The 12680-nt window shown below is 37.4% G+C and overlaps 1 protein-coding gene across 3 annotated transcripts; it reads left to right on the forward strand.

The window, feature by feature from the left end:
• The first annotated feature begins 1377 nt into the window (after positions 1-1377).
• LOC308704300 (uncharacterized protein) lies at positions 1378-11298 on the forward strand. Of its 3 annotated transcripts, XM_081388496.1 has the most exons (9): positions 1378-3385; positions 3913-4392; positions 5305-5470; positions 6227-6709; positions 7588-7632; positions 9518-9559; positions 10465-10532; positions 10811-10854; positions 11110-11298. In XM_081388496.1, the coding sequence occupies exons 2-9, from the start codon at positions 4180-4182 to the stop codon at positions 11171-11173; spliced, it is 1125 nt and encodes a 374-aa protein (XP_081244622.1). In that variant the 5' UTR covers positions 1378-3385; positions 3913-4179; the 3' UTR covers positions 11174-11298. The 3 variants fall into 3 exon arrangements, with proteins under 3 accessions (XP_081244622.1, XP_081244621.1, XP_081244623.1); XM_081388495.1 differs by having other exon boundaries at positions 1378-4392; XM_081388497.1 differs by lacking the exon at positions 10465-10532 and having other exon boundaries at positions 11110-11192.
• Positions 11299-12680: the final 1382 nt, after the last annotated feature.

The following is a 12680-nucleotide window of genomic DNA, read 5'->3' on the forward strand; positions in this document are numbered from 1 at the left end:
AATAACTACCTGAACCGTGGCACCGAGGATGAAGAAATTTTTATGGTATGTTGTTCTTAAGGGCCCACATCAACCTAGCCCATAATCACTCATTTGTGATTTGCACCCCTCCCATAAAAAATGAAAATGCAATATTATTCTGCTTTAATCGCCCCTATCTTCAGTTGAGATGTTCAGAACTGCACCATATTTCATGTGTATGATTAACTTGACATCCTCTGGGGGTATGCTAAGTTTCGTAGAATTTCATCCATGGGGGGTATAAAATAAATTCATTTATGTGCACATTTAGTGACTTTACACTCATCGGCCTGTAGATGGTGTTGTTGAGCGAAGGGTTGCTGGTTTAGGATGATACTGTCACTAAGGTTGCCAACTGTCCTGAATTAGACGTCCCGTATTTTGGGCCTAATTTATTTGTCCCGTGCGTGACCTCCCGTGTCCCGTTTTTTGACAAGCTGATAAACCACTGACTGATACAACAGCAACAGCAGCAGTGCTGACCACGACACTTGAGAATGATCACCGACACCTGTCATCATCCAATCACAGCTTTTTTTAATCACTGTTTTGAGACAAATCATTGTTTGATTTGCGAACATCCTCTGCCGTCTGGTCGCTTCCGCTTCAAGCCGAACTCGTCTCGCGCTAATGGTAATTTCCTTTCACTGTCCACGTTTTGATTTCGGCTAATCAATTTTGGCGAATGCAATCAACGTGATTATTGTACATGAGTCTAACATCCATGTTAAAAAAGCTTGAAAAAAGCAAGAAAACATGTAATCTACCTGAGGGAATAATATGCTCAAAAAACATTTCTGATTATTATTAATGTTTTAAAGCTTTTAGAAAGTACATAGAAAGCTTTTGTAACATTATCTTAACTGTCACCTTTGATTAATGTAATGCATCCTTGCTGAATAAAAGTAGGCAATTACTTTCTTTATTTTTTTTCCCAAAAAATAATCTTACTAACCCCAAACTTTTGAACTGTAAGCCTAGTGTATAATGTTAAAAAAGCTTTCTATTTTAGATAAATGCTGTTATTTTGAACTATGGTTTGTTTGTAATGTGACTTTTTTCAGACATTAAAATTATTTTTAGAATTAAATGCATAAATAGGTTAAGCAATACAAATGTGTTTATGTCTGATAACCTTTTAAACACAAACTTAACTGCAGACACTGAAATGACGTACATTGTGTGATACAGTACAAATATTTTGAGTGTCCCTCATTTTCCTATAAATAACCACGATTGTCCCGCATTTTCCTTTTCTGAAGTTGGCAACCCTAACTGTCACAAACACACATGCAGGAATACAAACAAACGCAAGCATGCACACACACTGACATCCACATGCACAGACACCAACCCATACACCAACCCAGTCTCACGGCAGTTCGTGACATAGTCACGAAATTTAATCTATTGATTCGTGTTCGTGGACACGATTTTCCCCATTTTTTCGTGTCACTCAGCACGACTTTCAATCTAATGTATTTCAATGGGACGTATTTTTCGTGCCTGCACCACGTTTTTCTTTCGAGAGCACAGTATTGTTTTTTTTCTCAATTGTTATTCATTTTGCAAACTTTAAGAGCTACATTACTCAATATTTAATCAATAGATTTTAATCCTCGTTTTTATTGCTTTATATTCGGTAGGCTACTCAACATTAATCTATTTATTCGTGTCCAAGGGCACAAATATCCTTATTTTTTTCGTGTCACTCAGCACGACATTCAATGTATTTCAATGGGACGTATTTTTCGTGCTTGCACGTCTTTCTTTCGAGAACACACTATTTTTTTTCTCAAATGTTTGGCTATTCCTTTTGCAAAATTTAAGGGCTACATTGCTCAACATTTAATCAGGAGATTTTAATCCTCGTTGTATTGTAGCCTATTCGGTAGGCTACTCAACACGAATTTATTCGTGTCCAAAGGCATTTCATTTTTTTCGTGTCACTCAGCACGACTTTCAATCTAATGTATTTCAATGGGGCGTATTTTTCGTGCTTGCACCACGTTTTTCTTTCGAGAGTTGTTTTTTCTCAATTGGTATTCATTTTGCCAACTTTAAGGGCTACATTACACAACATTTAATCAGGAGATTTTAATCCTTGTTTTTATTGCTTTATATTCGGTATAGGCTACTCAACATGAATCTATTTATTAGTGTCCATGGGCTCAAATTTTCTTCTTTTTTTCGTGTCATTCAGCACGACTTTCAATCCAATGTATTTCAATGGGACGTATTTTTCGTGCCTGCACCACGTTTTTTTTTCGAGAGCACCGTATTGTTTTTTCTCAATTGTTATTAATTTTGCAGACTTTAAGGGCTACATTACACAACATTTAATCAGGTGATTTTAATCCTCGTTTTTATTGCTTTATATTCGGTATAGGCTACTCAACATGAATCTATTGATTCGTGTTCATAGGCACGAATTTCCTTCTTTTTTTCGTGTCACTCAGCACGACTTTCAATCTAATGTATTTCAATGGGACGTATTTTTCGTGCCTGCACCACGTTTTTTTTCGAGAGCACGGTAGGCTATTGTTTTTTCTCAATTGTTATTAATTTTGCAGACTTTAAGGGCTACATTACTCAACATTTAATCAGGTGATTTCAATCCTCGTTTTTATTACTTTATATTCGGTATAGGCTACTCAACACAAATTGATTCGTGTCCATGGGCACGAATTTCCTTCCTTTTTTCGTGTCACTCAGCACGACTTTCAATCTAATGTATTTCAATGGGACGTCTTTTTCGTGCCTGCACCACGTTTTTCTTTCAAAACACAGTATTGTTATTTTTATTTTTTTTTGTGATTCATTTAGAAAACTTTAGGGGCTACTTTGCCCATCATTTAATCAGGAGATTTTAATCCTTGTTTTATTGCTTTTTAAATTATAATCGGTAGGCTACTCAACATTGTAAACCATCGTCAGTGCTTCCTTACATTAAAAAAATATGTATATTATTCCTGAATGCGAGTGCAAAGTTGAGTTACGGCTATTGCTTCTAAATATTCCTGTTTCTTTGCTGAAAAATACCGGTTTTCCATCGGTTTGGCGTGTCAAATCTAACAGTAACTACATTTCCCACGAGCCTTATCGACCGTTACTATGGATGACGACAGATAAAACTGAGGACCCGCCACCGATTCTCTTTTAATGATATCCTCATCTTTTTTCAACACACACGCGAAAGTGTGCTTGATAATTCAACAATACTATGTGTTATGGCCATCAGTTTTATTTGTTTCCAGTATTACCCATGATCATCAGCTTCCGTTGCTATGGAGACGGAGCCAGCCCGCCCTGTAATTGGGTGATTTCTTCAGTGATTTCTCATTGCGCTCAAACCACTTTCCAGGTAAGTTGCTAGGCTCATTCGTACGTAACGATCACGTTTTGCTATAAATAATTGATGCATTTGCCATATTAGATTCACATGATTTACACGTTAGGGCAACGAATTAAAGCCCGTCCAAGGTTTGCTCATTATCAGAAAAAAATCCTGTGAAATTAGGCTTGCTAAATGGATAGCCAACTTCAACATGCTAACTCTAACGTTAGTTATCTAAAATATGTAATTTTCTCTCGATCATCGTGGTTCACCCACAGTGTCACTGTAATGTGTCAGTAATAACAATATTATCACTTGGTCTAAACTTATACTGCACATAACGCTGCCTTTTAATCTGGGATGTCGAACCCCAGGCACATGTTACGCGCGCGCGCCTTTAAAAAAAAATTACGCGCACAGGAAATAGGAGCAACGTGAATCTGTATTTATTTATTTTAAGTATTTATAAGAAAATGGGAATCACTCACTATTAGGGTCATTAATAGGGTACATAAACACTACATAATCAACATTTTCTGTTGTTCTCCATGCAGATCCTGTCAAACACATCACCTGTCCGAACCTATAGCCACACCTGATTTCAAAACCCAAAGGCACTTTTAAGAGCCAACCTCAATCTCTTCTTTATTTTCTATATCTCACATTCTCTCTGTTCTCAATATCTATATTTCTCTCTCCATCTATCTCACAGTCTTTATCTATTGCTCGTTCTTTTCTCTCTGTCTGTCTTTGTCTACTTGTCTCTTATCCATCTTTGTCTGTCTGTCTGTCTGTCTGTCTGTCTGTATCTGACTGTTATAATGCCGGGGGGGTCTACAAAAAAGAACTGCCCTTTTTGTCAGGGCATTTTATTTTGTGCACAAAAGGTCTGTTCACACTGTAAAAAGGAGCAACCTCAGAAGCAGCGCCTCAAGAAGAAGCTTCAGAGGTTTGATGAGAAGCGAGATGAATGGGTGGTTGGTCGTAAGAAAAACCACAACATTGCATCCATCAAGGATGAAGCCAATATCCTGGTACGTACAATTTCATACATGACATTAAACTTTCCAGATCATCTAGGAAGTACATTCAGTGGTACCATTTGTTATTAAGTGAGCATGCCAGCGCAAGGTCAGAAAGACAGTATTTTTTGCCAATATAGATAAAGTTAAATTATTTTTTTCTAATGATACTTTGTCCTCCCTGTGTCATCAGAACTAATTTAAAAGTACAATTTAACTATCAAATTTGAAGGTAGATGTAATTGTGATTTTTAGTTTTTATTTTAGTGGTAGGCTAATACCCTAAAGTAAACACATCTTCACCATAACACATCACAGACCTTAATGATCTACCAGAGCAAAATTTGAACACACAGCAAATATAATTGATACTCAGGAATTCTTGAGTTCATAACAAATACAGGCATGTATTGTGACAGAATTGCAATATAATAATCAAACTTTCTTATCGAGTGGATGAGAAATAACAAATGAACTGCATTCATACTGTACTACTCAAAACAACAATGTGCACGTGTCTACTGTAAATATGTGCAGCATTCACCCATTTGGTCATGTTATCACTAAGGTTCTGCCTTTTTAAAATAAATCTTTAGATTGTCATTGTCCAGTTGCACAATGGCTACATAATCTTATCAACGTAGGTGCAAAACCCAAGCTCCTAATATTACAAAAAGTTATATTTTAACCTTATTTTCTATATATATTTGTTTTTTTTGCTTCTACTGTATGAGCCTTCCTGTTTGCACATACTTGGTTTTACAAAAGCAAAACTCACTATTAGGTTAAAAATCCTGAATGGCAGTAACCTGGATGCTGTCATTAATAATGTTATATTTTCTTAATAATTAATATTCCTAGTTATTTTTTATGTTGTTTTTCTATTTCATTAAACAGCAAAAATACACAATGTTGTCATTGCAGCTTGAGAAACTCCATGCCATTGGATACAAGCCAGTTCTGCTTCTTGGAAAGGAGACCAAAAAAAAAGAAATGAAGTGTGAAATATTAACCCCTCGCTGCACCCTCTCCGCCTATGCCCAGGACTACCTTCAGAAGATAGGTTCATTTTATGAATACCTTTGTGAAGGTGAGATGCATGCACTGTATCTTAAAGTCACAGTTCACAATTTGTGTTGAGAGCGCAAAAGATTTTATTATCTTAAAGGAGATTTAACATTGAGCTTAATTTTTTGTAAATCACAAAAATCTGGACATACTAATTGAACACATGAAATTCGCAAAGACACGTTTTGGTTACTGGGTCAATGAATTAAATGATATATATATATATATATATATATATATATATATATATATATATATATATATATATATATATATATATATATATATATATATATATATATATATATATATATATATATATATTCAATAAAACAATATCAAGGACGGCGCTAAAATGTAGAGCATTACCAGAAATAACACAAAGAAAAAGAAAACAATCAAATGTTGGCTGGATACACCAAAAACTTACACTGCTACTAACTTTGAGGCATAACCCAGACTGTAAACAAACATTATACTTGTCATTTTTTGAATAGATATTATGAGCAGTTTGGGTTTTATTTTCCCGACTTAAAGATATATTGTATTGGTTATAGTCATTGGAAATCAATCAAATATATTGCAGATATCTAATACATCCAGTTGACACTCAATAGTTCTCCTGCAATCAAAAGTGCCTTCAAATCTGGTTGGGCAAAATTTGGACTAGGCCTATATGATTCAAACAGATTAAAACTTAAAACAGGTACAGATCAAGCTTATGGTTAACCTCTATGTTTTAAATAAGCAAAACACAACACTTGTTTAACTTGCACAGGTTGGACCCAGGATTCCAGTGGCAATGATGATCAGCTGATTACGCTGCATCTCACACCCTGTGACCCATTGGAGAACAAGCAACCGGAAGAAGGTGAGCAGGCGAGCCCCGTGGAGGGGCAGGTGGATCAGGCGAGCCCCGTGGAGGGGCAGGTGGAGCAGGCGAGCCCCGTGGAGGGGCAGGTGGAGCAGGCGAGCCCCGTGGAGGGGCAGGTGGAGCAGGCGAGCCCCGTGGAGGGGCAGGTGGAGCAGGCGAGCCCCGTGGAGGGGCAGGTGGAGCAGGCGAGCCCCGTGGAGGGGCAGGTGGAGCAGACGAGCCCCGTGGAGGGGCAGGTGGAGCAGACGAGCCCTGTGGAGGGGCAGGTGGAGCAGACGAGCCCTGTGGAGGGGCAGGTGGAGCAGACGAGCCCTGTGGAGGGGCAGGTGGAGCAGACGAGCCCTGTGGAGGGGCAGGTGGAGCAGACGAGCCCAATGGAGGGGCAAGGTAATTAGAACAAATTTAAAGAGTTACAGTTTATATTTGTAAAGGCCTAAAGTGTTTGACCAATGGGTTACCTTGAATTTACTTGACTTCCAGTTTATTTCCCCCATAGAGCTTGATGCAGGTTAGGGCTCTTTTCAGCATCGACATTGCAATGTGTGCATGTGAAATAGTCACAATGCAGGATGCATGATGTCAAGTAGGGGAAATGAACTCAAACACACCATGCTATAACTTTTTTGCTGGTTGATAAATTAAAACTCACAAGGTTCTCATTTTCCATGGATAATCTGCTAGAAAAGTTGATCTGATATTACATAATTAGATGGTCTATCCGATTCTGTACTAGGGCTTTTGGAAGGAATTTTGTGAGTCTATTATAAATCTAAAAGTAAAAAAAAATGCTACTAATCGAATGCTGAAATTACTTGGCCAAAATTAAAGATTAAAGATATTAGGATAATTTGAATATTCAAAATAATTGGGAATGTCAGTGTCCCATGCACACTAAACTTGAAGGCAACATATCTCAATTTATCAGATTGCTATGAAATTTGATGAGCACATTTCATGCTCACAACCACACCACCATTTTCCCACCCCTTGCGTTCCTTGATCAAGTCAGCGAAGGATCAGCTCTTGTTGAAACAAATTAGGATTATCACAAACAGGATGGACATAAGCGAGAAAGTGAAACACGTGGAGTAAATGGAGCAACCTTAATTCAATCGCAATAAGACTACATGTACTTTACACCTATTAATACATGTACTGCCACACTTGTGCGACGTTGTGGTCTTTCAGTATTTTAAATAATAAGTTAAAGATTTATTTGGTATATGAGTAATTTTCTTTCTCCAAACCCATTGCTGTCTTCACAGGGTCAGCCAGGGGCACAGTTGCAAGTCGCAAAAAGAAAAAGTCAGGTATGTAAATAATGTTTGTTGGGTAATTATTGGTGGTTCTGATAACTGTTACCATAGCTCATTAGTCAAGCAGATTCTCTTAAAGGGTTAGTTCACCCAAAAATGAAAATTCTGTCAGTAATTACTCTCCCTCATGTTGTTCCAACATTCATGTTTACCTCGAAGCTAATACTCCCGCTAGCATACAATAGCCACATTAGCAGTTAGCTGCTGTTTGTTACACACAGTAGAGCAATAAAAACACAGTCTTAAGGCCCGTTCACACCAAGGATGATAACTATAAAGATAACGATAAAGATATAATTCTAAAAATCGTTCTCCATATTAAAGAATAACAGAGTTCACACCACAACTATAACGATAAAGATATGAGGAACGATATCATAGGGATCACTTTCAGAACGATTTTTTTCCAGCTGTCGAACGATAAAACACTGACAGCCAATCAGAATCCATTCTAATTTAAAGGTCTCGCGCATTTAAAATGGATCTGGATCATCCGGGCGCGCGCGTGCTTAGAATAAAAAGTCCGTTATCGGTCGCTGGTGTGGACACATATATAGTTATCTTTATCGTTATCTTTATAGTTATCGTGCTTGGTGTGAACGGGCCTTTACCGTTTCAATTGCAGGCAAGTCTCTGATTGTTGAAAATGGCCCCTTTTTCCCGAGCTTCGATGCCAACTTCGCCTGATATTGCCCCAAATTTGTGAAGGATTCCGGCGTAAAATGTTTAGTTAGCACAGACACCAAACGTTAAGCCAGTGGGAAGGGTTGTAGGAACCGCGTCATTAAAAATGAATTTAATCCACTGGTCCCTGATAGCTAGGTCCGTTCTTGGTAGAGAAAACACATTTACATGTTGATTCTGGCAGTCAACAACAGAGCAACTCACGTGTGCACTACGTTTCTGCATCTTTCGCGACTGAATTGAATATGAGGGGGTAAGGGGCAGGGCAGGCTTCCCGCGGCATAGGTCTGCGGTGTCCATATATGGTATATCCTGCCCCGTCATGACGTCAAGTCGGGGCTGAAATTAAAATCTCGTATTTGAGTGCGCGTGCACGCTTGCTGGTTGATGAATCCTGGGGTAAACAAACGCTTCACTTTTAAATATCGGCTTCCCGGCCAGTGTATAATCGTTAGGCAATCATAACATACATTGATTCTCGTGGAAAAGTGAAAATTACAGGTTATGACTCCTTTAAGATTGAGCAACTGGAGTCACTTGGACTATATTAACAATCTCTTTAATACATTTTCTGGGCCAGCAAGTTTCAATCCCTTAGTAGCCTATGGAAATGTGATCCAGCTCTCAGATTTAATCAAAAATATCTTAATTTGTGATCCGAAGATGAACGAAGGTCTTACGGGGTTGGAAGAACAACATGAGGGTGAGTAATTACTGACAGAATTTTCATATTTGGGTGAACTAACCCTTTAAGTAAATAAATGAATTACGCAAATAGAATTTAAAGGGGACCTATTATGCTAATTTCCAGTTCTATATTTTTGTTCTGATAGTCCACTAGAGTAGCTTTGCATTATCCTTAAAAAAAAATCCTTATTTATCTTGAACTGGTCCTTTATGCAGACCCTGTCTGAAACGAGTCGTTTTAGATGGAGTATTCTATAAGCCTACTATGATTACTATTCTAATGAGCCTCAGCCTGCATGTCATGTAAAATGTGGAGCCAAATATAAACAGCGTGTTTGCAGACACATTAACTGAAATAGAGGATGGTCTTTTTCCATATTTCAGGGGTCTCTACTCTCTAGACACACCAGGGAGTCAGGGACACATATTTATGTTGAAAAGACATTACAAAGTGCATTTTGTCTAATTAATGTAAATGTGTTTTTTTGTTTTTTGTTTTTTCTCACAGGGGGACCAAGGCATATGCCGGAAAGGAAAAGGTCACAAAAGAGTAAGTGCATTGCATGTAAATGCAATGATTGATACTTTGCTATACATTGCAACTTTTACCCCGGTTTATTTGCTATAGTTCCATTGCTTTTTTTTAACTACTTAAAACAGACAATTAGTCAAAATTTTATTTATTTATTTAATCATTTAGCAAAAGCTTTTATCCAAAGCGACTTAGCGACCCGCAACAGGGCAACAATATGTAAATGTCTTGACCAGTCCAGCTAGTCCAGCGTAGCACACATAACCATGATTATTCATAATAGATATAGAATAGTAATAATAATAATAATAATAATAATAGTAGTACATAATAGTAATAGTGAGATTAGTACAATTGACAACCTATAAAATCCAACAGGCTTAATTAGTCTAATTTGACCAAAATGCATTGTAGTAGTAGAAGCAGCAGCAGTGGAGTATTCTCAGTTGTGAGCTGTGGCTTAGCAGTAGTATGGTTATTCAAGCAAGCATACCACATTGGAAATTAGTGATTTGGTTCCATGGTACATGTTTTGATTAGTGATAAACATCACTTGTTGTCATCCTTGCAAGTCTGCTCCCTACTTAAAGGGATACTCCACTTTTTTTGGAAATAGGCTCATTTTACAACTCCCCCATAGTTGTACAGTCAAAATACAGTAATATGTAGCAGCGCCTGAAAATGGTCGACCCTAGTCTACCGAGCTGGGGACTATTTTCAGGCGCTGCGTCATATCATTACGTCTGCTGGACTCATGGTACGGCAGCAAAGTTTCTTGATTATTACGCAGGAATGAGAGTATAGTTCCTAGCCATATCAGCCTAGAAAATCACAAAGTGATTCATAGTTGTAAGTCTTCATAGTTGTGTTTATTTTGTTCCTAAACTAACTAATAAGTATTTGAAACGTGTTTTTGTTCACAGATTGCTCCTACCACACTCGCCTAGAGGCTTTCCCCATCAGGAGTGTAGTAAGAGAAAGAGTGAGAAAGGTTAGACAGTCATAAAGGAACTGCAGAGTGTAGGCAGTATGCAGAGTGCAATATAGGATTTAGAAACTTCCTTGTGAGTTGGCAAATACATATTACAGTATACATACCATAATTGTTAGGTAGATGCTTTTTATGTGTTTGGTCTTTTTTGAATTACAGTTTAGAAAGGAGTGTCTACTGAAAATAATGACCCATTGTATCAATGAAACTCAGTGCCTATAACCAGACATAATAGCCTTATGCTAAGAATGGAATTATTTATTTATTTTTCTTGATAGGGCAAAGCAGAAATGTTGGTTGACTGGGAGCCCTGTCCAGTATGGTAAGTATTTCTCTGTTCTTCTGCTTTATGAATTAGAGATAGGGGGGTTGGCTACAATACTTTTTCTATTAATCCGTTCTGTTTCAGATTAAACAAGCATTATAACAAGTGTAAAGCACACATCATTACAGAACTATAACAGTTTCATTTTCCATCTATGAAGGACCACCACCATTAATGCATGCATGAAGGTGGTGGTCCTTCATAGATGGAAAATTAAACTGTTATTCCCTAAAAATTCCCTTCTGTTTTTAGTGGTGAGCAGTGGGCCCAGTCCTGGCAGCCAAAGGATTCTCTCCGAAATAATGAAAATAAATAAAATGTATGTTTTGAACTCCATTTTGGTTTCAGCGTATTTATTCAATTGTTTCTGTTTTGCATTTGAAGTCGTATCTCATCTTTCTGTAGTAATGAAAAGGTGAAAATCTCCAAGAATGTGACCTGGAGTTTAATCTCGAGAGGGCTGTACTAGAAATGTACTTAATCCAACTGAATTTTCTTCTTCAGATGTTATTCAAAAGCATGTTTTCATATTTCATGATTATACATTGCACTTTTATTTTATTACAGTTGACGCGTAACTTGATTTCATGTTCTGTTGTCTGTGCTTTTCAAAGTTCACTTAACCTCACTGTGCACTGTTAAGAAATACAGCCTTATGGCTTGTTTGACATGAAGCTTAAATATGAAGTTCAACAAATAAGACTGACCTTCTTTATACTCACTCATTACTTTATATCTTTTACATTCTCTCTCACTCTCTTCTACTCCAAACTCATCAGCTGACTGGGCGTTTTACGTCTTAAACCAAATGTATTTTCTTCTCAACCCTCTTGAGCCAATCGTGTCATAGGTCCCTCCGCTGTGCTCATCAGGAGAAGAGCTCCACATTCATCCAGATCTCAGCATTGCTACTCACCCCTTCACCACCACCAGTGTCGGCTCCATGTAGGGGATATCCCTCTTCATATCATGCATTTCTCTACAGTACACCTTTAAAAGAACGATGTTTCGATGTGTTCCAATTGCCAAAGACTATATAGTTTCTACTTGTCATGCACCTTGTCAATAAATTTGTTTGATCACCCTTTAAGCCTCTTGTGAGTAATAAAGCAATACATAAGCATTTGGTGTATTTTCACTTATATTTTTGTGAAAGACCACAAATACACTATGATAACACTTGCAAAAGATGATAATTTTTGTTTTTACTTTTCCATACATCAAATTCAAAACAATATGATGATGTGGTTGAGACAAAAGAAACAACCTTCATTGAGTATATTTATATGTGGAATTTGTTTAACTTTACAAGTGGATTCTTTTTAAATGAAAATGTAGCCTATATATAATTTAATCAGGGCCTTCAAGTTTTATAAAAAAATTGGAGTGAGGTTACATTTGTTTGGGGAGGAGCCCCTCAAATATTTGAAACAGTGACCCCTCGGCCCCAAGTTTTTGCTTGCAGTTCAGTTTTATCTATTGTTCATAATTGACCAGCACAAACAAATTATAACAATTGGTAAATCTGATGAAAAAAACATGCATATTTAATCCAAATAAAATAAATGGTTTTATATATTTCAAAAGATAAAGCATAGAACTGTGCGGAGCCGCTTGTTGGCTGAAGTACCAGTTCCATCTGTCACACTTTGATCTCTCTCACACACGTGATCTCTCTCTCTCTCTCTCTCTCTCTCTCTCTCTCTCTCTCTCTCTCTCTCTCTCTCTCTCTCTCTCACACACACACACACACACTGATTTAATTATAAAGATACATGGATCACCATGATTTTAGCTTCTAGAATAGAACAGTTTTTGTCACT

The sequence above is a fragment of the Scardinius erythrophthalmus genome (assembly GCF_964197995.2).
Source record: "Scardinius erythrophthalmus genome assembly, chromosome: 16".
NCBI lineage: Eukaryota > Metazoa > Chordata > Actinopteri > Cypriniformes > Leuciscidae > Scardinius > Scardinius erythrophthalmus.